The 27,372-nt window shown below is 39.1% G+C and overlaps 1 protein-coding gene across 2 annotated transcripts in view; it reads left to right on the forward strand.

The window, feature by feature from the left end:
* The first annotated feature begins 293 nt into the window (after positions 1-293).
* LOC114049879 (integral membrane protein GPR137B) overlaps positions 294-27,372 on the forward strand; it is a 97,757-nt gene continuing 70,678 nt past the window's right edge. For both annotated transcript variants that reach the window (XM_027871321.1, XM_027871323.1), the window contains exon 1: positions 294-743. In XM_027871321.1, coding sequence (XP_027727122.1) covers positions 375-743 — 369 coding nt within the window. In that variant the 5' untranslated portion in view covers positions 294-374. The remainder of the gene's footprint in view (positions 744-27,372) is intronic.

Below are 27,372 nucleotides of genomic sequence, written 5' to 3' on the forward strand. Positions count from 1 at the left end.
ACGTGCCGCTGCCCCTGCCGCTGCGGCTGCGGTTAAGTTGCCAATCGCTGACAAAGGCAGCGCTAATGAATCACTCAGGCAGCGCCGCGATCATGTGGTGCCGGGGCCGGAGGACCCAGGGCAGCCAAAGAGGAAGTGCGAGCTTGTTTTCTTTCAGTTTCTGAGCTCCTAGCCCAGCAAGATGAAAGGGGGCGGCGGCCGGAGCAGGAGCAGCAGCAGCAGCAGCAGCGGCGGCGGCGGCAGCGGCGGCCGGAGCAGCAGCAGCGGCAGCAGCAGCGGCGGCGGCGCCTGCAGCCTCCGCGGACGCAGCCCAGGGACTCCATGAAGTCCGAGCGGAGCCTGCAGCCCAGTCCGGCCGAGCCCTCGCTTTTCTGATGGAGGTCCCTCAATGGGACCCACTGAGAAATGACTCCCTGCCACCCACCCTCACCCCAGCCGTCCCCCCCTACGTGAAGCTCGGCCTCACCATCGTCTACACCATCTTCTATTCGCTCCTCTTCGTGTTCATCTACGTCCAGCTCTGGCTGGTCTTGCACTACGGGCACAAACGGTTCAGCTACCAGACTGTCTTCCTCTTCCTCTGCCTCTTCTGGGCCTCCCTGCGGACCATCCTCTTCTCCTTCTACTTTAAAGATTTCGTCGCCGCCAACTCGCTGAGCCCCTTCGTCTTCTGGCTGCTCTATTGCTTCCCGGTGTGCCTCCAATTCTTCACCTTGACCTTGATGAACCTGTACTTCACACAGGTGAGGCGTTGGGGTGGGGGGCCCGCAGCCCCCCGGGGGAGGGCGTGCAGAGAGGCGCTGGCTGACTTGTCAGTCAAACGGCATTATTCAGCATCCGTAATGGGCACTGTGCTAAGTGCTGGGGTTACAAAGAAAGGCAAAAAAAAGGAGCTTACAGTCCATTGGGGGCGACGACATGCAGACAGCTATGTGCAAGCAAGATATATACAGGATAAACCTGTCTGTCTGTCTGTCAGCCTGCACCTGTCCACCTTCCCAATACACCCTCACCAACCCAACCTCTCCTGTAAAACAGGAGCAAAGGGCATAAGGATTTCAGTTTCAAGGTTTGGTTTCTAGGACAGAGGAATGAGAATGTGAAAAAGGGATCTGAGAGTGTTGGCATACTATAATTCCACTGGGTAGCCCTTCTCACCTGGCCTCCCAACATTTTTTCTATCACCACTCCTTCCAGTCCTCAAGAAACTGAGGTAAAGGTGTGGAGTAGAGGTCATCACACAATACAGTTTACAGGTATAACCAATATTTTCCCCTTAACCATCACTCTGACAGCTTGGGCTGTTTCCCAGGACTAACCCCAGATTCTGAGCTGGGATAATTCTGGAGCATTTAGGTGCCTTTCCCCTTTTGGGAGAAGAGGAGATTCAAGGGTCGATTGTAGCTTCCAGAAGGCTAGAATCCCTTCTTATAAGTATGTTTTTATATCCCCCATAAACTATTTCTGGTTTCCATTAAGTACAGAATTCCTGCATGAAATCACTGTTGTTGGGGGAGGGGAGGGAAGGGGAGGGGAGGAGAGAAGAGAAGAGAAGAGCTGCTTGGATTTCAGAACCTGAGTAATTCCTGAGCAGGTGATTCCGAATTCTTCTCCTTGGGAGCATTTAAACACGTTTTACCAAAGGAATCTTAATGAATTGAGACCTACAGGCTCATTCCCCAACAATTGTTACACAACCCTCCATAGCAGTAAACACTCATCTCCATACCTAATATGAGGTTAGGCTTGATGCCTGATTAAGGACCTGGCTTTCTCATCTTGGAGGCCCAGGGAAAGAACCATAAAACTTGGTTGAGAAACTTTTATAGGAGCACAGGACCAATTTTTTTTATGAGGCATATTATTAATAGTCCAATTTAAGGACATTCTGGTTGGCTCTGCTACTGCTTTGACATCAATATAGAATTAATAAATGTCATTAAAAAGCATTTTGCAGACAGCATATAAGTTACTGCAGACAGGCTTAAGAGAAGTGACTCCATCATAACCATCTCCTATTATTTCTTTCATCGAAATCAGGCACTAAATTTCCATTTTGATTAAGAACCAGACCAAAGACAATGACCATTGTCTTCTGATGAGTTGTCAGAAGTTATGTTGTCTAGCAGGCTGAGCCTAGTCATGTAAGCAAGCCCTTATTTCGTTTGGGGCCACTAACTTCTTGACCAACTCTGTATCTTTAATGTAAAAACTATGGATGAAAATAGAACTTGTCATACCTGCCTTTTTTCACTGTCCCCTTTTCTCTCAACATCCCTTCCACTCTCCAGGTAGTGAAAACAATACTGTGAATATTTGGATGAAACATTTTTGTATGAAAAGTATAGCATGTTATGAATATTTTCTAGATATTAAAACCAGTGATCAAAATGGAACTCTTCTTGGTGCCTTTCACTAGTCTGTTCATTCATTCAGCCAATTCATTCATTCATTAATCAATCAACTAACATTTAAGTACCTGCTTTGTCAAGCACCCTAATTAGTATTGGGGATGAAAAAAAAAATCCTCGTTCTTCAGGAGTTTACAGTTTTTTTCTGGATATTTTTGGTTTGTTTTTTAATTTTAAATTCAATTTTATTTTCAGCTCCAAATTCAGGAGTTTACATTCTATCAGGGAAAACAACATGTACAAATATAAGTAAATACAGAATAAAGACAAAGGAAATACAAGGAATTTTTATTTTTGGAGGAGGGCCTGGTTGGGAGGCGTCATCTAAGAGCTGGCACGTGAACTGAGCTTTTCAGGAAGCTAGGAATTCTAAGAAGTTTAGGAGAGAGTGCCGAGTGGTGGGGGGGGGGAAACACAGCCTATGTAATGGCATGGAAACGGGAGCTAGAAAGAGTAGAAAGTAGGCCAGGTTGGCAGGACCAGATTATATGAAAGGGAATAAACACAGAGAAGTAAACTGGGCCCAGATTGTGAAGGGTCAAACAAAGGAGTTTGTATTTGATTCTAGAGGTAATAGGGAGTCATTGGCACTCTCAGCAGTGCCCGTCAATTAGATTATTTTTGTTTCTCCAAACGGCAAATACTTATCGAGCATCTGCTGTTTGTAAACTACTGTGATAGGTGCTGGAGAAGATTTTGTTGTTCAGTTGTGTCCAACTCTACATGACCCCATGGACATTTTGCATGGAGTTTTCTTGGCAAAGATACTGGAGTGGTTTGCCATTTCTTTCTCTAGGGCATCCCCATTTTACAGATGAGAAACTGAGGCAAATAGGGGTAAAGTGACTTGTGGAGGGTTACACAGCTTGTAAGTATCTGAGGCCACATTTGAACTCAAATCTTTCTGACTCCAGGCCCCGAGCTCTATCCCGAGCTTGCCATCCCCTACTGGAAAAGATACAAAGACTAATAATAACTAATGTTGATATGGTACTTTAATTTTATACAGTATTTTATATGCATTATTTCATCTGAGCCTTACCACAAACCTCTGAACAGGTACCACAGGTTTTACTGTTCCCAGGCTCAGAGATGTTACCTAACTTGCCCATGGTCGCACAGCTTGTAGAGTCAGGACTTGAACCCAGGTCTTCTTGATTTCAAGTCTAGCACTCTGCAACACTGAGGCCCTCTTGGAGTTCAGTCTAAGAGTGTTATATAATACATACAAAAATGAAAATTGTGCACAAATGAATAAAAGGTACAAACCTAGATGAGTTCCAAGGGTGGTAGGAGGGTCCTTAATGTCAGGGAAGGGGACCCTTAGGGTGGGCTTAGGATCATAGCTTTAGAGCTTAAAGGTCATCTGGTCCAACTCACTCATTTTATAGATGAGGAAACTTAGGCCCGTAGAAGTTAAATGACTTACCCAAGGTCATACAAGTAGTAATCGAGAAAACTGAGATTTAAACTGAGGTTATAGAATTATAGTTTTAGAGGCAGAAGAATACTGAGACGTAATCAAATCTAAAACCCTCATTTTATGGATCAAGACTCCTTTTTCTTGGACCACATAGCCTCCCTTTCATGTTAGAGATAGCATTTGAACTAGAGGAGATGAGTGGGGGAGGGAATTCCAGGTGTTTGAAACATGAGCAAAGGCCAGAAGGTGGAAGAGCAAGGGATCAAGTACACATTTCTGTGTCAACATATGAGTTGTACATTGTCCATTCAAATACTATGCAGTCTATGCAAGTTTGCAAATTAGGGTGTGGGACTTGGTAATCACCAGGGTCCCTTCTAGCTCGAAAATTATGTTTCTATCATAACAACTTTAAATGTTCTTAATATTATAGGCATTATAGACTTCTAGTGGAATTGCAAAATGAATTTAGGAAATATTGAGTTGGGTAAGTAGATGTTACTGCACGGAATGATGTATAGAGTGATATCCTTTCTTATTCATTCATTCAACAAATATACAGTGTTTACTATGTTTATAACACTATGGAAACTTAGGTACTAAGGGAGATGCCACAACTAGAGAGTTGGGGGTCCTAGATGCTAGGCCCTACTCTGTCACTAACAATGTTTGATCATCCTGACACTGGCCCAGTCACTTCAGTTCTCTCTGCCTCAGTTCGTTCCCTTGTCCCTAAAATGAGCAGATTGGATTAGACCAAAGCTTCTTAACCTTCCTTCCTTTCTTTTTTTCTTTCTATGTGTGTGTGTGATGGACCCCCTTGGCTGTCTGGTAAAGTCTATGGGCTCCTTCTGTGAATAATGTTTTTAAATAAATGAAACAAATGCTAAATTTCAATTACAGATTAGTGAAAATAAAGATGTCATTGTTTTTCCCCTCCACATTTATTTGTCCCCTGAACTCTATCAATGGACCCCGGAGCAAGGGAGGAGGTTCTGAGGATTCCAGATGTAATAGGTGATTTCTAAGGGCCCTTTCAACTCAATAAGACAATGACTCCTTTAAAAACACTTTGATTGGTGTAACATTAGACATGTAGTTCTTTATCCCTCAGTTTTTAAGGGAGAAAAAATAGTGGAAGGAAAAAACAGGAAGCTAAGGTTGCTTACTAATGATCACATATGCAAGGAAACCTGAAGCATGATGAGACAGAGCTTACAGGTCTTTGCTGCACCATCTGCTGGTTAATAAGTAAATACCTGGCAAAGGGAAGAGTTCACACCCATACTGTGCTTTCTTTGGCTGAAGATGTAGCTGGGCAACAGCTCTAGCCTGAGAGGGAGGCATGGGGGGCCATGCTTTTGACTCCTCTTCTCCCAGGTCTGCAGAAAGCATTTTGCCCAATAGCAAAGTACTTATCATCCTAAAGCCTAGAGTCCCTCCCAGATTAGAGGAGGCAGCATCTCTGACTTCTTACAAATCAAAGGCATTTCTTAGCTTTTTAAGCAGATAATTCAGATTGCTAGAGAGTTGTTTACAAGTACTAGGAAGAGGGTGGTTGTTGGTTGTGGGGTAGCTTTTCTTTTGATCTCCTAGCCCCAATCCTGGGTAGATTTTTGGGTCTCCACATAAAAGGATCATTATCTTATATTCAGAATAGAATAGAATTTTCAGAGTTTGAAGTGATTGTAGAAATAATCTGGTCTCAATACATACAATACATACCTCACAGTTGAGGAAAGTGAGGCCCAGAGAGATTCATTGCCCAAGGTCATTCAGTTGGTCAGTAGCAGAGCTGAGACTAGTACTGGTAACATTTATATAGTGCTTTGAGATTTGTAAAGCTCTGTATACATGTTATTTCATTTGATTCTTTTAACAACTCTGTGAGGTAGATGCTATGCCCATTTTACAGATGGGAAAATAGGCAGATAGAGGCTGACTTGTTCAGGGTCACACAGCTAATAAGTATCTGAGTCTGGATTTAAATTCTGGTCTTCTTGAATCCAATCCTGAATGCCACCTTATTAAAATATATGTCCATTTCTATAGATATATAGTGTTTTAAGATTTACAGAGTACTTTACAAATATTATCGCATTTTATTTTCACAACAATTTTGAAAGATAGGTGCTATTATTTTCTCTATTTTATAGATGAGGAAATTGAGGCAGATAGCAGTTAGGTGATTTGTCCAGGATCACATGTGGTCTGAGATTAAATCTCTGGGTCCAGCACTCTATCCTCTGTGCCACCTAATTGCCGATAATAGCATTTATGTAACTAGCATTCTTTACAAACATTATCTCACTTTATCCTCACGAATCTATTGTTACCCCCATTTCACAGATGAGGAAACTGAGGCTCAGAAAAATTAAGTGACTTACTTGGGATCACATAGCTAGTAAGTACCTGAGGCTGGATTTGAATTCAGGTCTTCCTAACTTCAGGTCCAATTCTATTCACTGTGCCACCCATTTGCATCAGTTCCTGATCTCCTGACTCTCAAGCTAATTAATGCTCCTTTCCATTATACTTCCTTTGCTTTTACTATCCTGTTTGTTTCCCACAGCTTTTAGAAGGTGAGTGGTGATAAACATTACTACTACTACGCATGGAAAGAAAACACTGAGGAGATGAAAGAAACAAATGAACATAATTTTCATATTCATTCTTTCAGCAAGTACTTACTAGTACCTTATCGTATGACCATCACATGGCAGTAAGTGGGAGATGAGGTCATAGGGGGGAAGAAACTTCGAGGGAGGTCAACAGACCCAGGTTCCAGTTCCAGACTAGCAGTGTGACTCTGGGCAAGTTATTCAAACTCTCCGAGCCGCATTTGTGAAATGAGAAGTGTGGATTAGATAGCCTATAAAGCCTCTTCCAGTGCTAAAAATTAAATTTCATTCTAATTGTATGACCTGATCCCTGGACCCAAAAACTACTTAGGGAGACAAGATCACAGTAAATGTTAAGAAATAATAAATGTTGAACAAGAAATAGTAAATGTTAAACATAGTTGATGCTGCAAGAGTTGGGAGAAAGCTCTATTGAGGTTGGAGCAGCCTCCTGAATCTAATATTCTATGACATTCATGTGCCATAATTTATTTAACTCTTCTTCAGATGATTGGGCATTTACTCTGTTTTCATTTCTTTGGTACCACAAAAAGTATGCTGAGCTTTCTGTCTTGGATTTCTTTGGAGTTATATGCCTAATAGTGGGATCTCTAGGTTAAAAAAAAAATGGGAACTTTGGTTACTTTTTGGATTTAATTCTAAATTGTTTCCCAGGTGTTGGAACGTGCTCCATCAGTAATATATTGATATGCCTATCTTCTTACAGCACCTTTATTTATTTTTTGTGATCTTTTCTAATATTCTTGTTGTAAAATAAAGCCTTGATTTGCATTTCTCTTTAGTTATTCAGAGCAATTTTTCATTTAGTAGCTAGTACTTTATAGCTCTTTTGAGAACTATCCATTTCATTTAACCACTTATCTGTTAGTGAATGGATCTTGGATTTATTTATGGATTTATGATTACCTCCTTATCTTGGGTATAAGACTGTTATCGGAGATTTTTGTTGCAGATTTTTTTCCTAGTTGACAGTTTCACTTTTTATGCTAGCTTGATTAATTTTGTTCATGCAAAATATTTTCAATTTCATGTAATCAAAATGATAAGTTTTATGTTTAGTGAGCTCCTCTGTCCCTTGCTGGGTAAAGAATTTTCCCCTTAGTCATAGTTGTGAAAGATAACTCTATCCATTTTCTTTGTTGTTATTGTTTTTTTCCCCGTGATTTGACCTTTTATGTTTAGGTAAAGTATTAATTTAGAATTCCTTGTTGTTGAATGTATGGTGTTAGGTGCTGTTCTAAACCATCTTTTTTCCAAACTGTTTTCCAGTTTTCACAGATGTTAGCAAATAGAAAATTGTTTACCAAATAGTTTGTTTTGGAGTTTAACAAATACTAAGTTACTTAGATCAGTTGTTTCTGGTTCTTACTTCATTGATCTAGTTTTCTATTTGTTAACTAGTACTCCTAAATTTTGATCATTACTGCTTTACAATATAACTTAAAGCCTGAAAGTGCTTTCCCTTCTATTTCTTCTTGTTTTATTTATTTTCCATGACAGTCAGGCCTTTTTCCCCCCTCCACATAAATTTTGTTTTTTTTTAATCTAGTTCAGTAAAATATCCCCTTAGTACTTTGATTGACTTACAATAAATTTGCAAATTAATTTAGATTTATTAGTCATTTTTAATTACATTGGCTTGACTTAACAATGAGCAGTGAATAGCCTTCAAATTATTTAAGTCATTATTTCTTTAAAGAGTGTTTCTGTGATTGTAGTCATAGAAGTCTTGAGTATGTCTTGATAGACTGAATCCCAGACATTTTCTGGATTTTGTAGTTTTCTGTTATTTCCTCCTGAATTTTGTTATTACTATATATAAATGTAAACAATTTTTGTGGATTTATTTTACCTCCAGGTACATAACTGAAGCTATTGTCCCATTTAGTTTTTTTGATAATCTCTGGGATTATGTGTATTTAAATACAAAATGACCAGTGAGTGCCCTGGGCATCCACATCAGTCTTTAGATAGCTCCTGATTTTCTTCTTCTTCATTGGGAGAGATTTTGTGTGTATCTTAAAAATTTCATTCTCAAGAGGTTCCTTTTCTTTTTTGTATACTTCTCCTGTAGCATTTTCTATCACAGCCTAAATACAAACCTTTACTAATACCTGTCTTGTCCAAAACAGGCTGTCACAGTAATGCCTTTAACTACTATTTAAACTGCCTTACAGGCAACTGACTATATGGTCTCCAACATGGCTTCACCTCAGGTTTTGGTTATGTTCTGAGAATGACTCAGACCAATATTTTTATCAAGTGGAAATTTTTTTTTTTTTTTATCATTCCTGTGGGGCAACCATTGTGGAAAGGACTCTGATGCAAACTTTAGCAGTCACTGGTTTGTTTCTTCAATGGCTACAAGTGAACCTTCTCCCCAACCCTTCAGACATAGTGAGTGTTTGTGAGACTGGATACAGCAAATATAAGTTGTGAGTCAAAGGAATGTGGTCGGCTTCCCTAAAGTCGGACTTGCCTTTAGCTTCAGGCCAAGTATGACAAGTTCTTGCCATTATAGGTAGTACTTTTTGAAAACAGTGAAAAGCTGAAAAATCTTAGTACAGAATGTGGAAGTGGCTAAATGTGCTAAGAGTGAGGAGAGTGAGTTATTTTGTTTTAGAATTTATTATCTATACACAGTTGCTGTTAACTGTTTATTTATGCCCCAGTGAGGTAATTCTAGTATTCTAACCTCTTTTTTTACAGATGAAATCACCAAAACAAGTTAAGGAAGGAAAAGTTAATTGTCTTTAGCTGCACAACAAGTCCATGTCTTATACCTGGGGTTAGAACTTGATTCCACCCTGAAGCCCAGTTCATTGTTTAGCCAGAGGTATCAAACTTAAATTCCCAATGGGGGGGGGGAACCTGCCCAAGTTCTTCAAAACTCCCGAGTGTTATCAAAATCAGATTAAAATTTAATTGGGAAATGTTTAACAAAATAACCATACAGCAAAGATGATGTTAATTTGTGGTTTTCTAAGTCAACATTCTGGCCAGCAGGGATCTAGGAATCACTTCTCATTGTTTGACACCTTTGGCTTAGATCACTAAGTCAAAATCTTTTGTCCAGATTCTAATTTCTGATTTAGCTTGTATCCAAACTTTTTTTTTTTAAACATAGTAAGCCTCAACTTGTACATCTATAAAAAAATAAAGCGGTAATTCTACTCTCATTCTTTTGGGAGGGTTTGACTAGTCCTCAGTTAAGAACATCTTCAGCCCTTGAATTCTAGTGCTGGTAAGGACTTGGAGATCACCTATTTTAGTTCCCTTATTTCAAATGAGGAAGCTGACGTCCTCAGAGCTTAAGCAATTTACCCAAATTCACACAGCTAACTGGTAGTAAATTTGAGATTAGAACCTATGTTTTCTGATTCTTATTTCAGCAATCTTATTATATCATGTTTCATCCAAAGGACTTCAAAGTAAAAGCTGAGTCATCCAGGCTATGTTATTTCTCACTAGAAGGAGTACAAACTAGGATTTGGAATTGACCTTAGAGATTATGTAATCTAACCAATCACCATTAGTTGTGTGAATACAGACCAGGAGTGGGGAGACTTCGGCCTCCTAGCCCTCTAGCTCCTCAAGTTCAGTCAAAGGGCTAAACTTGAGGACCTAGAGGGCCCCACCTGGCCTCGAGGTCGAAGATTCCACACCTCTGATACGGACCATATCTATTCTCATCTTTTGTTATCTTTGCCAATTTGCAGATGTGAGGTAAAACTTCAGGGTTGGTTTGATTTGCCTCTTATTATTAGTGATTTGGAGCCTTTTTTCATATGAATGTTAATAGTTTGCAGTTCTTTTTTTGGGAACTGTTCATATCCTTTGACCTGGCTTTTGGTGCATGTGTGTATGGGGATATGTATTGTGTGTGTACGTGTATATGTGTACACTATGTACTTACATGTATGTGAGTACATACATCTGTATACATATATTGTGTGTATATGTATGTATGACTATATGTGTATATACATATATGTGTATAGAAAAAATACATAGGTAAGTGTGTAATATATATCTATACCTACATACACACACATATATGTATATACACACATTGTTTATATATATTGGATACCAAACCTTTAGCAGATAAATATGATGTAATGATTTTTTCCCCCATTCAACCATTTTCCTTCTTATCTTAGGTTCTTTAATTGAATTCTACCCATATCAGCCTAAGCAAGTGGTCAACTTGAAAACCACTCTTTCACACAGGTGATAACCAATTTTGTTTCTTATCGTTAACTGATATCTTCAGCCTCTTTCAGCAGGTGTCTATGATACTGGCCTTCAGAAGGGTATCTATGAACCTTCTTTTTCCTTACACCAGGAAAAGGGAAACTCATGACCATAATAATAAAAGGTCTCTAGTCTACTACTCTTAGATAGCAGGAAGGATTATATTTAGGGCTCTTGGAAATTTTTGAACAATAGATAGAAAGAAGGTTTGGAAACAAACCACACCATGTTTCTCACCAAACTCACATTTTCAAATTTTCAAAGTGTAAGACTTCATAGGAACAAGGGAGTATCTTTCTACCTGCTACTGCCCACATTCTGTCTAATCCTCTGATGTGGGCCTTACCTACTCTCATTTGTACCAGTAATACAGAATAGGAAGGAGTAGGATTGCATTATGGAACTCCCATGGAAATTCTAGTTTAGATCCATCATCTTAACATCCACTTCCCTGACTTATTAGAAGCATTTTTAGCAATGCATCTCCTATCTTATTCTAGTTTCAGTGCTTGGTCCTCTGCAGGTTCTTTATACTCTACAGATTCTTGTGGCTTCACTGGGAATATACTCCCAGCAGCCTCACAGGAAAGGAAATTTAGCTGATACCTTCCGCATTCCTTGGAATACTCAAATTTCTTACTGTACCACCCAGAAACAAATCTCATTTCCCATTACAAATCCATTAAGTAAAAGCAAAGACTGAGAGCTGCCAATCTAATCACTGAAGGAAAACAACTAAGCCTGAGGAATTTATGCAGACCTTCATAGCTCATTCTCACTAGTGCTTACCTGTCTGCCCACCAATCAGGAGGTTTTTGTGCCTACATACCATGACAATTGAGGTGGAATTCTTTTTCCCTTTACTATGTTCTCCTGCTTCTCCACAGTGCAGACAAGTAAGAATCATTGTGTAGGATTGAAAGAGAGTCTTGTTTTGGGTTAACTATCTCAAAAGAGCTATGGCAGACCAATTTTTGCTTAATGTTAAAGTTCTGCCATCTGGCAGACTCTTTCCCTCCACCGTAACAAATAAGATTATTATGTTATTTTAAATTTTCCATTAGTCTGATCTTGATAAATGTCAGCAAACACAAGCATTTCAGTATACAAAGAACAGAAAAAAGAAGATTGTATACAAAACTGCAAATCTCCATTATGGACAGGGTTTTGTAAGTATAAACTAAATTCAGCATATTCATTCCCAATCTGTCCTGCTTACTTGTTTTTTTTTTCCCTCTCCTTCTGTTCTCTCCATTTCTAAAAATACTTCATTGATACTTTTTTCTTTCTCTCTTTTCCTTTTTGGCATCACTATCATTAACCCTCCCTTCCTAACCTCCCCGCAAAAACCCTCCTTTGTGATGCAGCTCGGTCGCGCAGGGTATGGAGTACCAACTCTGAAGTCAGGAGGACCTGAGTTCAAACCGGCCTCAAACCAAACACTTGACACTTACTAGCTGTGTGACCCTGGGCAAGTCACTTAACTCCAGTTGCCTTAAAAACAAACAAACAAACAAAAAAACCTCCTTTGTAATAGATCAAGCAAAACAAATCCACACATTGGCCATGTCTGAAAATGTGCATCTTATTCTGTACCTCTAATCCATTACCTCTTTGTTAAGAGGTGGTAAGGATGCTTCATCATTTGTCTTCTGAGTTATAGTTTACCTACATTAATCAGAATTCTTAAATCTTTCAAAGTTGCCTTTTTTTTTCTTTACAATTTTGTAGTCATTGTATAAATTGTTCTTTTGGTTCTGTTCATTCTTCCTGTAAAAACTGCTTATTCAGACCCAAGGACGGATACTGGCTTACATCAAAACCTATCCCTACGCTTCATTCCTCCTGCTTTCCATTGCCGTAGAGACCCCAGCTCCAGGTTTGTGGAAGTTTCTTCAGGTCTCCATAGCCAGCTTGGCCATAGCCCTGCAGGAGCAAAAGCCTGCTGAGGGCTGCAACCTAGAAGTACCAGTGCTGAGGAAAGCAGGCCCTGAACTGCTAGCTCCAGGTCAGAGAACTGAGAAACAGAGGGAGTGGGACAGATCACCAGGACAGGAAATCATATGTATGGGGACCTGCAGCACTCCACCAAGCCTGAGGTCAGGAGTACTGCATCCAGCTGGAGCCAGTTCTGACCACCCAGAAGTCCTGGGGCAGAGATCAAGGCTGATGAACCATGAATTGCCCGGTGGGAGGGAAGCTGAGACACTTTGAGATTCAGTCTCCATGGCTGCAAACTCAAGTAGTTAAATTTAACAATTCAATTCAGAAACAACAAGTTCTGCAAGCCTTCTGGAGAAAGATCTTCAAATACAAAGAAAAGGACATTTGAGTAATGCAAATCTATTCCATATTCACTAGAAAAAGGAAGAAGGAAAGGAATAATGTGTTCTGAAGAGCTGTAGAGCTCAGGATGCTGCCCAGGGTGACTTATCCTGAAAGTTTGAGCTTAACTATACAGGATGAAAGATGGACATTCAGTAATAAAGAAGACTTTGAAACATTTTTAGAAAGAAAATCAGAACAGAAGACATCATTCACCTCTTGAACATTCCAAACAACAGAAATGCAAGAGGAGTGAATGAATACAGCAGTTAAGGACAGTAATAGCAACAGAGTGACAATAGAGAGGCCAAGAAGAGACTTCTTTCTAAATGTACACAAGGAGACTGGTGAAGGTGGAAATCTGGCACAGAAGAGGCAGATGGGGTATTACAGGTAGAGCCTAGCAATATCCTGCCTACAGGTGAATCATTGCTTCTTTTGTGAGACTAGAACAGATTATAACATGGGAAGGTATATAAACATTGGGAAGGGGAGTAAGGCAATATAAGGAGTGAGTGATGCTCTGGGATCCAATCAAGGACTAATAATAAGAGGAGGGTGACCTCTGTGATCCCAGAAGGAGAAGAGCCTATGGGAATGAGTGAGGAGGAAAGGGAAAAGATTGAGAAGGAGGGCGAAAGGAAGGAGGCCTTGCTTTGGAGGTGGAAAGAGGTTCCACTGATGAATGTTCCTATGAGTGAAGAGAGATGGGTAATAAAAGGATATGAGGATTTTACGCTAGATGAAGTCTGGTAGATTTGGTACTTGAAAAGTCTACTTGTCCTGGGGGAGGGGTAGATAGAATTGGAACCTCTGGGGGCAACTGGCACCTGGAGGAGTGGGAAAACATGGAGGAAATTTCTAAGCAAATGTAGAAAGGAAAAAAAAGGTCAATAAGAGACAGTATAGAACCGTGGTGGACTTTATAATCCAGGATATGGCATTGAGGAGCCGTACCATGTGGCACCACTAGGTAGTGCAGTAGACAGAGTGCCAGGCCTGGAGTCAGGAAGATGTGAGGTCAAATCTAGTCTCAGACCTATACCAGCCCTGTGACCCCTGGCAAGTCAGTCTGTTTGCCTCCGTTTCCTCATCTGTAAAATGGAGATAATCATAGCCCCTACTTCCCAGGGTTGTTGTGAGAATCAAATGAGATAATGATTATAAAGCTCTTAGCACAGTGCCTAGCACATAGTAAGCATTATTGAAATGTTAGCTGCTGTTAATATTATTATTATTATTATTGTTAGACATTGTTCTGGAAATGGGGCACAATGGAAAAAGAGAATCCATGGAATGGGCCCTGAAAGGCAGTGACAGAAAGCGCCAGAGGCTCAGATTCTTATAATCTAGCCAACAGCTCACTAATGTTCAGATTCCTTAAGAGTCTGGCCAACATGACAGATGTTCTAATAAGCCTTATCTTTGGCTGAAAAAAAAAGCGCCTAGAAGGGAGACCCTAGAATGGATATCTTGGAAACTTTGATAGTATAAAGAATACAGAAGAATATCTCCAAATAATTATAGGAGTCATTAATCAAGAATAAAGGTCTAGAGTAAACAGAAAGAGAAGATGGATAATGAAGAGAATGAGAGAAATTCTTTTTGGGAAGGGGTATAAAAAACAAGAAATTTAAGAACTAAGGAACAGGATTAGCAGAAGGGGAGGAAAGAAGGGGATGTATCAGATGAGAAGGGGTGGGAAAAGGCCCATCTTAAAAAAAAGGATTAAAGTAAAGTAATTAATGGAACATAATATGGCATAATTGCATCCAGAATAAGAAAGGAAGTGCTCAAATGGGAAAAAAAAAATCTTTGTGTCAGATTTCTCTGATAAGGGCTTGATATACAAGGTATATTATTTATGTATGACTAATAGCCATTTCCCAATAGATAAATGGTCAAATGACATAACAGTTCTCAAAAGAACTGCAAAGTATTTACAACCACATGATAAAATTCCCCAAATCACTAATAATAAGAGAAATGCAAATTAAAACAACCCGGAGGCTTCAAGCATTATACCCTGCAAACTAAAAAAAATGGCAACACTCAATATTGGAGGGGTTGTGGAAGGACAGGCACACTAATACGTTGTTGGTGGAACTGTGAAATAGTGTGGCCATTTTGGAGAGCATTTGGAATTATTCAAATAAAGTGACTAAAATGCCCATACCCATTGAACCAGAGATTCCATTACTGAGTTTACACCCTAAGGAAGCCATTGATAAGAAAAATGTACCCACATACTCCAAAACATTCACAGCAGCATTTTTTGTGATAGCTAAAAATTGGAAACAAAGTAAATGCCCATCAGTTGAGGAATGACTACACAAATTGTGATACATGAATGTAATAGAATATCACTGTGCTGTCAGAAATGTTGTGTGTTATGAATACATAGAAACAGAAAGATCCATATGAACTAATGCAGAGTGAAGTGAGCAGGGCCGAAACCAAGCAAAACAATATACACAGTCACTACAACAATTTCAATGGAAAGAACAACATGCCAAAAAAAAAATCAAGGAACTATAAAGAATTCTAAAACTCAAGTGGGACTTGAGAGATATAAAGAGATATGAGAAGACATCCCCAATCCACCCCTTTGTGGAAGTGAGAGGTCCAGAGTTGTTGAATATTGCACATGTTTTCAGATTTTTTTAATGTATCAGTCAGTTGTGCTGACTTTTCCCTACTCTTCTTCTTCTTTAGAAAATCCTACTTGTCATATGGGATGGCTCTCTGGGACGGGGAGAGAGAGGGAAACATGGGATACTATGGTAGTGTAAGAAACAGAAAATATCAATAAGAACATTTAAAAAAAAGAGATGATTGGTAACTTTGGAAGCACTTCAGCTGAATGATGAGATCAGAAGCCATATTACAGAAGGTATACTCCATTATGATCATACACCAAAATTTGTTCAGCCAAACTCCCCAGCTGATGGATACCCCCTTCATTTACACTTCTTTACTAAAATAAAAAAAAAATTCCACTATGGATACTTTTGTATATATAGGTCCTTTCCCTCTTTCTTTGTTCTATTCCTTTGCTTTGGGATACATGTCTCAAACTAGTATCACTGTGTCAAAGGGTATGGCAGTTTAGTGACATTTTGGATATAACTTCAAATTGCTTTCCAGTGTAGCTGTGACAATTTTTAGCTCTACCAAAGCTGCATTGGTGTGCTTGTAAGGCAATTTAGGTAGTATTTTATCATATTGGCATGATTAAATCACAAATGATTAATTAATATCTTTCCTAATATTTAGGGCTATCTTTATTTTTATGAAGAGTATCTTGTAGTTGTATTCATATGATTACTGTGCATGTCTTGGTAGGTGGACTGCCAAATATTTTATATATTCTATAGTTATTATAAATAGAACTTTTCTTTCCGTCAATTCTGGTTGGGTTTTATTGGGAATATACAGAAAATTTTATTTGTGTTGATATATTTTATAACCTGCTACTTTGCCAAAGTTAATGTTTGAATTAATTTTAATTGATTCTCTAGGGTTCTTTAAGTGGAACATCATATCATTTGCATAAAGTAATAATTGTTTTTAATTTTTTCATATGTTTATTACAATTCTCATTTTTTTTCTTGTCTTATTACTATAGCTGGTATTTCTAGAACTATATCAAGTAATAGTGTTGATAATGGTCATCCTTGCTTTACTTCTGATATTACTGGAAGGGCCTCTAATGTTTTTTACACGTAATACTGACTCATTGCTTTAGATAATTACTAGTCAACATATTAAGGAAAGATTTATTGATGCCTGTGCTTTTTAATATTTTTAATAGAAATAGATGTGTTTTATTTAAAATTTTTCCTTTTGATATAATCATGTGATTTAAAAATTATTTTTGTTATTATTATGGACTATGTCTGTAGTCTTCCTAAATATATTGAATCATGGCAGCTAGATGGAACAATGGATAAAGCATCAGACCTAGAGTCAGGAAGACCTGAGTTCAAATGTGGCCTTAGACACTTACTAGCTGTGTGACCTATGGCAAGTCATTTAACCCTGTTTGCCTCAGTTTCCTCATCTGTAAAGTGAACTGGAGAAGAAAAGGGCAAACCACTCTAGTATCTTTGCCAAGAAAACCCCAAATGGGGTCATGAAGAGTCAGACATGACTGAAATAGCTGAACAACAATATTGAACCATCTATTCATTCCTGATATAAATCCAATCTGATCATAATACACAACCTGTTTAACATTTTGATCATTAGTAATATTTTATTCAGTATTTTTACATCACTGCTCATTAAGGTTATTGCTCTATAGTTTTTCTTCTTTAATTTGTCTCTCCATGGTTTGGGTATCATGACTGTATTTATATCCTAGAAGGGAGTTGGTAGGATCCCTTCTTTTTCTGTTTTTGCAAATAGTTTATGTAATGTTAGAAGCAATTGTTCTTTAAATATTTGATAGAATTAACTTGAAAACCCATCTATTCTTGGAAGTTTTCTCCTTGATTATTCATTTAGGCTTTTTTTAGTTTCTTCTTCTGAAATTAGGTTATTTAAATGGTTGTCTTTTTATACCAGAAAACATAGGAGTTTAAATTGCCTGAAAGAAATGAGGAGGTGGACAAGATAGGAAAATAAGAATATTGAAGGATATTTGTGAATATGATATTACTAAGATATTCTTGGACATTCAGAAATAGCAAAAAAGGTTGATTGTATGATCTTGTGATGGAGTTTCTTAGTTAAGTTTCTGATTAAAACTGAAAGGGTCTCTCCTTGTTTATGTAATCATCTTTAATGTTTGTGTTTCTAATATATTTATCAATTTTAACCAGTAATCATTTATTAAATACCTACTATGTGCTAGGCACTATGGTAGGCATTGAGGAAAAAAGACAAAAATGAAACAGTTCATACTATTAAAGAACTTGTATTTTAAAGAGGATATACGGTATATTCACTGATAAATCCATGTGTACATGTGTATTGTATACACACACACACACACATATGCAATGTATATGAAGTTTACAAAGTGAGTTAGGAGTTGAACATTAATAAGTGAGGGAATTATATAAGAATTGTTGAAGGAGTAGGCACTTGACCTTAGCATTGAAAGGAAGAAAAGGTATTTCAGAGGGAGGAGAGAGAGCATTTCTAGAAGGGAGGACAGACTGCAAAGATGCAGTACAGAAAGAAGAAATATTACATGCGGGGAACAGTAAATAGGCAAGTTTAACTAGAGCAGAGTATGTAATGGAGAGTAATGTGTAATTAACTTGTAAAGATAAGCTAAAGGCAGATTGTGAAGGGCTTTAAATGCCCTTCACAGAACGGCAGAATTTTGTGTTTTGACCTAGAGCCAATAAGGAACCACTTGAGTTTTTTGAACAGATTAAGTGACCTGGTCAGGAGAAGAGAATGGTTGGAGGGAGACCAATTAGGAGACTGTTACAACACTACAGGCAAGAAATGTTGAGGGTTTGATGTAGGGCAATGGCCATGGGAGTAGAGAGAAGAGAACAGATGTGGAAGATATTGAGTAGATAGAATCACCAAGACTTGGTGATGTACTAGAATATAAGGGATGAAAGTGGTAAAGAGTTGAGGATGACTGTGGAGTTGAGATCCTGAATGATTGTCAGGGGCCTTTCATAGAGAATGGATTTTATCTTAGACTTGTTGAGTTTGAGATGCTGAGGGGACATCCAGTTGGACATGTCCAGCAGGCACTTGGTGATACATGACTGAATGGAGCTCAGGAGAGAGGTGGTTTTGAGAAATATCTAAATAGAGGTGAGAATTGAATCCATTGGAGCTGATGAAACCACTAAGAGGGAGGTAACAGAAATAGATATAGAAACAGAACTCAGACCTGAGAAATGACCCTGGGAAGCAGCTTAAGTATTTCATGAAATAGGTTAACAGACAACACTGAAGTGACTTGCTAACCTTTCACTTTTCTTTTATTCTGTGACTATAATTCAAAACCATGTCACCTACAAGGAAGGATATAACCTGAGGGATATTTATCCTGCCAAAAAGGTGGTTTCCTAAGATTGCCTTCTGAGGGAAAAGGGATGGAGCAACACGCATATGTATCTGCATATACACACACACATACACACTTAGCTCCCATACCTAACCTGTCCTAGCCCAAAATGTCAAAAGGATCTCTGACCTAAGTTTCTTTCAGAGCTTTCAAACAAAGAGCATTATTTTTGTCTGTATCCCCAGTGAGTAGAGATTCAGCATGGATAGAAGGCAGTCCTCAGAGCCAGGAAGGCCTGGGTTCAAGACATGCCACCAAACCATGTAACATTGTGTAACACTGGACAAGTCACTTAACTTCTCAGTGATCTAGGTCAGTGGTGTCAAACTCAAATAGGAAAGGATCCCTGTGGGTGGCATATTGAGTCACATATTGATTTAGAAAACCACAAATTAACATTGTCTATACTTTATTTTATTTTAATTTATTTTGTTAAACATTTCCCAATTGTATTTTGCTCTGCTTCTGCTGCACCTGGGAGCTTTGTGGCCTGAGCCTGACCCGTCTCATTTTTTTTTTCATTTTTTTTATTAATTAATTTATTTTGAATTATCAACAATCACTTTCATAAGCTTCTGAGCTTCAAATTTTTCTCCCTCTCCTTGCTCATCTCCCTCGCAATCTGATATAGGCTATACATATACATTCCTATTAAACATTTTCACATTAGTGATGTAAGTAAGAATTAGAGCCAATAGGAGGAACTGCCAGAAAGATGAAAAAAAAACAGCAAATAGTATGCTTCGATCTGCATTCAAACTCCATAGTTCTTTCTTTGGATATGGATAGCATTTTCCATCATGAGGCCTTTGGAGATGTCTTAGATCCCTGTATTGCTGAGAAGGGCTAAGTCTATCAATGTTAGTCATTGTACTACGTGGCTGCTACTGTGTACAACATTCTCCTGGTTCTCCTCACTTCACTCAGCATGAGATCATACAAATCTTTCCAGGTTTTTCTGAAGCCAGCCTGTTCATCATTTCTTACAGCACAATAGTATTCCATTACATTCCTATACCACAACTTGTTCAGTCATTCTCCAATTGATGGGCATCCCCTCAATTTCCAATTCTTTGCCACCACAAAAAGAGCTGCTATAAATATTTTTATACATGTGGGTCCTTTTCCCATTTGTATGATCTCTTTGGGATACAGCCCTAGAAGTGCTATTGCTGTTGACCCCTCTCATCTTGACAAGTTTCTAAGACTGTGAGTTGCAGAAAAGTTACTGACCCACACTGGTAGACAGAGTTTCCTCATGGGGAATTCGCTATACCAATGAAATCTCAGGTCTAGTCCCTGCCTCTACCTTCCTCCATAGGTAGTACAGTTCCTAGCACATAGCAGCTACTTAATAACTATTTGTTTACTTGAATTGTGTGAAAAATTGGGCTCAGGAATTCATGATATAAAGAATATTTTCTACCAAATCATATAATGATCACAAAGCCTGCCACCGGTTTCATTCAGAGACACAATCCTGTTGCATTGGAAGAGGGACAAGGTAGCAGGAATGGGTGAAATGAACTCCAGGTTCCAGAATGGTGGCCCTGCATCAGGAAATGATACTTAAGGAAGACAGGGATTTCTGAGTGTTGAAGGAAAGGGTAAGGTATCAACCCACTATTTGTTTTTTCCTCTTTAAAGCAGCCCATACTTGACAGGGCATGCTATCTATATAACACAAAAAGCATATTGTAGGAAGCAATCCTCTTAATCAATTAATCCATCACTATAAACTGTTACTGCCCCTGACTTTGCAGGTGAATGACTCCGTATCCTGGTATGCGACACTGGGTTCTCACACTCAACAGCTGTCAGCTGATACGGCCTCCTATAAATGGCCATGCCCTATAATGTGTGACTGGCACCAGACAACTGAGGGAAGTGGGTTGTCTTGTGATCAACACTCACTCCCTTGAGCTATATGGCTGAAGGTCATACCCCAACTATCTTTTTATTCTGAAACCTAGATTTGTTTTCCCCTTGATTTGATAACTTATATCCATTCTAGGTCCATTCTAGGATTTCTTGGCTTTCTCAAATCATATTCCAAAATATTTTATTGCCTTTAAAATAAAATGAATGATGAAATAATGAAGTCTAGCAAATATACCAAGAAGGAGCAAAATTACTCAATTGAAAATATCAAAAGGATGACTGCACAGATAGTAAAGAGGTTAGGGTAGGAAGGGATCATTGGGTTCATCTTTTTTGGCCCGTTCAATATGAAAATGAATAAACTGAAGCCCAGAGTAATAAAGAATATTGCCCAAGGTCAGAACAGAGTCAGGATGTAAAGCCCAATCTTATAACTCAAGTTGAATTTCCTTCCTCTCTCCCTCCCTGGTACCTTCCAGAGTAAATATATTATTGATGTTATTTTTTAAAAAACAAAACCCAAACCTTTCATTTCCCAGTATTTCTGTCTCCCTTCATCCAACAGAGCTCTTCCTTGTAACAAACACAATTAAGCAAAACAAATTAACACCTTGACCACGTCTAACAACAAATGCCAAGTTTTGCACTTATGATCCACCACACCTTTGCTGAGAGGAGAGAGGTATGCTTTGCTGCCAGTCCTTTCAAGATACAATTGGTCACTGCGTTGATTAAGAGTCCTGATGATTTTTAGGGTTGTTTTCCTTTGCATTATTATAGTTATTGTGTAATTGTTCTCTGGTTCTGCTTCCTTTGCTCTGTTAGTTTGTGCAATCTTTGCCGAGTTTCCCTAAACTCTTTATATTCATCACGACTTATCATCCAATAACATTCTATTTCATTCCATAGGCCACAGTTCTTCAGCCATTTCCTAATCAATGGGAATCCACTTTGGTCCCAGTTTCTTAACTCTGAAAATAAACCACTGCTATAAATATTTTTTGTACATAGCTCATTTCCACAGGAAGTGCTTCAATCCAGCTCCCTCTTCCTCCCACATGTATATATGGGATCTTCTTCTCTGACTTTAACTTCCTTGGGGAAGTTTCCACTGTCTGGAAAGTTTTCAGTGGAAAGTCAAAGAAATGAATTTACTTCTTCAGCCAAATGCTGTCTCCTCTGGAACACTTTTTCATTTGGAAGCAAATGGTTTTTATACCTTTTAAAGTATGTCAAAGCCAGTTATAATGACTCCTACTTTATTTTCATTTCTGCATTGAAAATATCACTTTAGTATAATGAATACATTTCCAAATTTCAACCAATGATCCATATTTCAACCAGTATCCACTGCAAAGAATTTCTAATATTGCTCAATGGAATAATTCATATACCTCTGAGGTTCATTGTAGCAGGATCTAATGTGTACTTTTATGGAACAAAATGGAGAATTGTTGAGGTAGAGGATCAGAAGACAAGACTAGATGTTTGTTGGTTATTCCCAGCCATCTCTTCTGCAATTGCAGAATGTTTTTCTCCTTATGAACTCCAACTTCTATCTACTTTTATCTATGGTGAAGGCAAACTAGGTTATCTTTTGCCTCAATTTTTACCTAGCCTTTAACTACTGAATGGGTGTTACCTCAGATAAACCCAGACCTGGGAAAGACCTTAGCTTAAGAAGGCCAAGATCTCACACTGCATCCGGGGCCATCACTAGTTGTCCTGAACTATGTTTTGCTACTGGACTCTGTCATCTGACTCTGGAGAAGAGAGTGAGGCTGATGACTTTGCACAGCTCTGCCTCACTTAAATCCAATTCACTTGTAAGAGAAGACATCACTCTCCTAGTGTCATCGGTCCTCTTCAAGAATGAACAACCAAAACAACTTTTATCTATACAGCACCAATCTGATTCTAGGAAAACCTTGGGAATGTAAATTCAAATCGGGATTAGTAAATTGGGGATTGGGGAGGCGAAAGAGCACTCTCTTCTGGTCCAGAGCAGCCACAGGAATATTGAAATATCCCCAGCATCTGGGTAATTTTCCTGCCAGTGGGAGTGAAAGAAAGGAAAGGAGACACTATACTAAGTCTCTGCTTTAGGATTATCAGTCTTTGAGATTAGATCACGGATGGCTTAGGACCAGACCCAGCCTTGTGGGTATGCTTTAGATGATATTTCACTCTCTAGTCTACTGTGATGCAAAATGATGCCCTTGGAGTTGGCTACATCAGCAAAGATGTGGTGGATCATAAGTACAAAACTTGGCATTTGTTGTTAGATGTGATCAAAGGTGTTGATTTGTTTTGCTTAACTGTGTTTGTTACAAGGAAGAGCTCCCTTGGATGAAGGGAGACAGAAATACTGCGAAATGAAAAGTTTGGGTTTTGTTTTTTTTTTAATAGCACCAATAATCTACTTACTTTGTAAGGTACAAGGGAGGGAGAGAGGAAGGAAATTCAACTTGAGTTATAAGATTGGGCTTTGGAGTAAGGGAAGCAGAGTGATGCCCCATTAAATCTGATTTCTTGCTAACCTACCTTATCATTGACTAGCCTATGGCTCTAAGGTGACCATCTCACCTCTCATTGCCTGCTTATCTTCTTCTGTAATATTCAGACTAATGATTAACACCAACCTCTGAAACAGTGTTAAGTGAAGGTGGTAGCCTCTCTCTTATTGTGTCATGGATGAGAGATTGCATAGCCATGCATGGTACTGTTGGTATCATTGTATGGCTCACTGCTATTGCCACAATCTCAGTTATTAATTTATTCCCTTGTTACTTTTCTGGCTGGGCCCTACCCATTATTGTTCTTTCAAACTCAGAGGTAAAGGGCAGTGCTATCTTATTTAGGAAAGGGGGAAGGAAATAAGTGCCAGAAACTGTGCTAAGCATTTTCACAGATATCTTATGTGCTGTTATTATCCTTTGTGCCGGCCGCGCCGTACACTCTCCTCCTATAATGAGCAGGCTGCTAGAGTCATACTACTTACCAGTCTTCGGTGCCTACCCGGATAAACACACAGAGACGGAACCTACCAGGAGGTGCCAACACCCGAGCTTTATTCAGAGGCCATCACAGCAAGGCCAATCAGGAAGGCCATAGCAACAGAGCAGGAGCAAAGAGAGAGCATGCTCCCACCGACCGTTCCTAAATACCTACTTAGCCCCTCCTCCTCAGCCCGCCTGCTAGTCAATGATTGTAGGGTCAGATACCGGAAGGGGATGTCTGAGTTTAGCGCACCAAGGGAGAGGAAGTGACGCAGGAGGCTAGGACCGGATACAGGAAGGAGGCATCTGGGATTAGTGCATAGACAAAGAGTACGTGACCTAGGAAGTCAGGCCTAGATACCAGGCGGAGGCGTCTGGGGTCAGTGCTACACAAAGGGAAGGTACGTGACCCAGGAAATCAGGAAGGACACAGGAAGGAGGCGTCTGGGTTTGACATTGCATTTAGGGAGGGGACTAAGCAAAGGGAACTCGTCCTCTGCCGTCCCACTCCCACGTGGCACCGCCCCTAGCCTCAGGAGCACATGCTCCGGCTACTTCCTTGCACCCAGCTTATCTCACATAGCACTGCCCACTGCCTCAGGACTTCTCCGTATCCAGCCCATCCCAGTTCACCACAACTCCGCCTACCACAGCCCCTGCCTCAGGAGCGTGAGCTCCGGTTACTTCCAAATGCCCAGTTCCTACCCCAATCTTGCCACAACCCCCACTTGGCAGTAGCCAACATCAGACCAGTCCCTCACAATCCTTGTTTTACACTTGGGGAAACTGGGGCAAATAGGGTCACCTAGCTAGTAAGTTCTGAGGCTAGATTTGAACTCAGGTCTTCCTGAATCCAGGCCCAGCACTCTGGTCATTGCACCACCTAGTTTCCTATTTAAGACTTTCCTCTAACAATCACCTCCTTTGCCCTTCACCTCCATTTTCCAATGACCTGATGAATGGCCTCTGATCCTTAGTATATTAGAATCTAAAAGATAATTAGTAGAAGCTTCATGGAGGAGGTAGGATGATATGGAGAATGCACTAACCTAACAGGAGAATCGGGTTCTATTTCCATCTCTGCAACCAACTTGCGTCTGTGAATACTTCATCTCACATTGCTCATCTGTATAATGAAGGGGCTAAATAATCTCTAAAGTCCCTGATAACTGCCACTTTGTGACTTCTCAGATCCGCCCCATTTGAGACCTGGAAGATCTTAGTTTCCTCTGCCTCCCTTTTTTTAAATTTTTCCAAAAAGCAGAAAAATGATTGCTTTTTCAATTTTGATTATCTCTTAAACTTTTTCTTTCAATTAACAAACATTTATTTTCTCTCCCTTCTACCCCTCACCCCAATCCAATTGTAACAAATATAGTCAAGCAAAACAAATTTCTGCCTTTGCCGTGTCCACAAATGTATGTCTCCTTTTGAGTCTCATCTTGAGTCTGTCATGTCTCTATTAGGAGGTGAGTAGTGTATTTTCTCATTGGTCCTCTGAAATTAGGGCTGGTCATTCCATTGATCAGAATTTTTACAAAGTTCTGCTCACTTCACTCTGTATCAGTTCATATAAGTCTTTTTTTTTTTTTTTGGTTTTTTTTAGACAATTGGGGTTAAGTGACTTGCCCAGGGTCACACAGCTAGTAAATATCAAGTGTTGGTCTGAGGTCGGATTTGAACTCAGGTCCTCCTGACTTCAGGGCCAGTGCTCTATCCACTGCCCCACCTAGCTGCCTCGAGTTCATATAGTCTTCCCAGGTTTTTCTGGAATCATCTTTGTCTTCATATCTTAGAGCAAAATTGTATTCCATTACAATCTGATGCCATAATTTTCTCAGCCATTCTCCAATTAATGGCACCCCCTTTGTTTCCAGTTCTTTGTCACTCCAAAAAAAAAAAAAAAAGGTGATATGAGACAGAGGGAGAAACAGCTATTTAGAAACAAAGAAGAAAAAATGTGTGTGTGTGTGTGTGTGTGTGTGTGTGTACACACCCATCATTTTCTTCTTTGTTTATGGTATAGGCCTAGTTCTAGTATCACTGGGTCAAAGAATATACACAGTTTAGTTACTCTATGGGCACAGTTACAAACTTTTCCAGAATGACTAGACTATTCAGAGCCCCACCAATAATGCATTAATCTGCCTAGTTTCTCATAGCCCCTCCAGAATTTGTCATTTTCCATTTTTGTCATCTTCATTAGTTTTATTGGCATGAGTTGAAACCTTAGTTACTGAGAATTAGAGAAATATGTATTTATTAGTGATTTTGAACATTTTTTATGTATTTATTGATAGCTTGGATTTCTTCCTTGAAAATTACCTATTTACATGTTTAGATCTTTTTGTCACTTGGGAAATGGCGCTTCTTACAAATTTAAATCCAGATCTTTTATGTATTAGAAAGCAGACCTTTATCAGTGAAATGTGCAGCAAGATTAGAAGTAAGTCTTGGATGAATGAGAACATAGAATGATGACTTGGGGGCACTGTATTAATTATTTAGGGCAGAGAATAAAGAAAGTATGTGAACCATAGTCTACTTAATAGTATTTCTTTAGTTCTTTCATGTAATGATCCATCCTTTTTTTTTTTTTTTTTGGTAAGTCAATTGGGATTAAGTGACTTGCCCAAGGTCACACAGCTAGTACGTGTCAAGTGTTTGGTCTGAGGCCGGATTTGAACTCAGGTCCTCCGGACTTCAGGGCTGGTGCTCTATCCACCGTGCCACCTAGCTGCCCCCTGATCTATCCTTTTTTAAAGGCCTTCCTTCCCCATGTGATATGCTGGCAGAACTCTAATAATTTAGGCAGTTCTGTAAATTATTAACCAGTTCTTAACTGTCTGTTCTAAGGAAGGACTGCATTGCTATAGATCCTCTCCAAAGCTTTTCTAGTTTATTTTGTTGTTCTTTTCTAGTTTATTTTGACCCTCCTAGTTCGTCTTACTTAATTTCATGTCATTCCCCTTGGTGGAATCCGTGGTATAATAGAAGGAGTGCTGGATTTGGAATTGGGCATCCTGAGTTCAAATTAGCGCTCTGTCACTTGCTTCCTGTTGACTTTGGATAAATTATATGTATATAATATAAATATATAAATTATAATATATAATATTAATATGTATAATGTATAACCTCATTGGACCTTGGTTTCCTCCTTTCTAAAATGAAAACATTAGGCACACAATTTAGGGGTTCTGAATCATGGGTCCAGGAACTCATTTTTTAAATAAATATTTTGATAATTATATTTCTATACCATGGCTTGGTCCTGGGCCTTCTTCTCTTCTCTCTCTAGACTTTTTCATTTGGTGAACTCATCAGCTCCTATTGGATTTAATGACCCTTTCTATGATGATGATTATCAGATCTACTTATTTAGCCTTAA

Source organism: Vombatus ursinus, unplaced genomic scaffold (genome assembly GCF_900497805.2).
Source record: "Vombatus ursinus unplaced genomic scaffold, bare-nosed wombat genome assembly UNPS02014798.1, whole genome shotgun sequence".
Lineage (NCBI taxonomy): Eukaryota > Metazoa > Chordata > Mammalia > Diprotodontia > Vombatidae > Vombatus > Vombatus ursinus.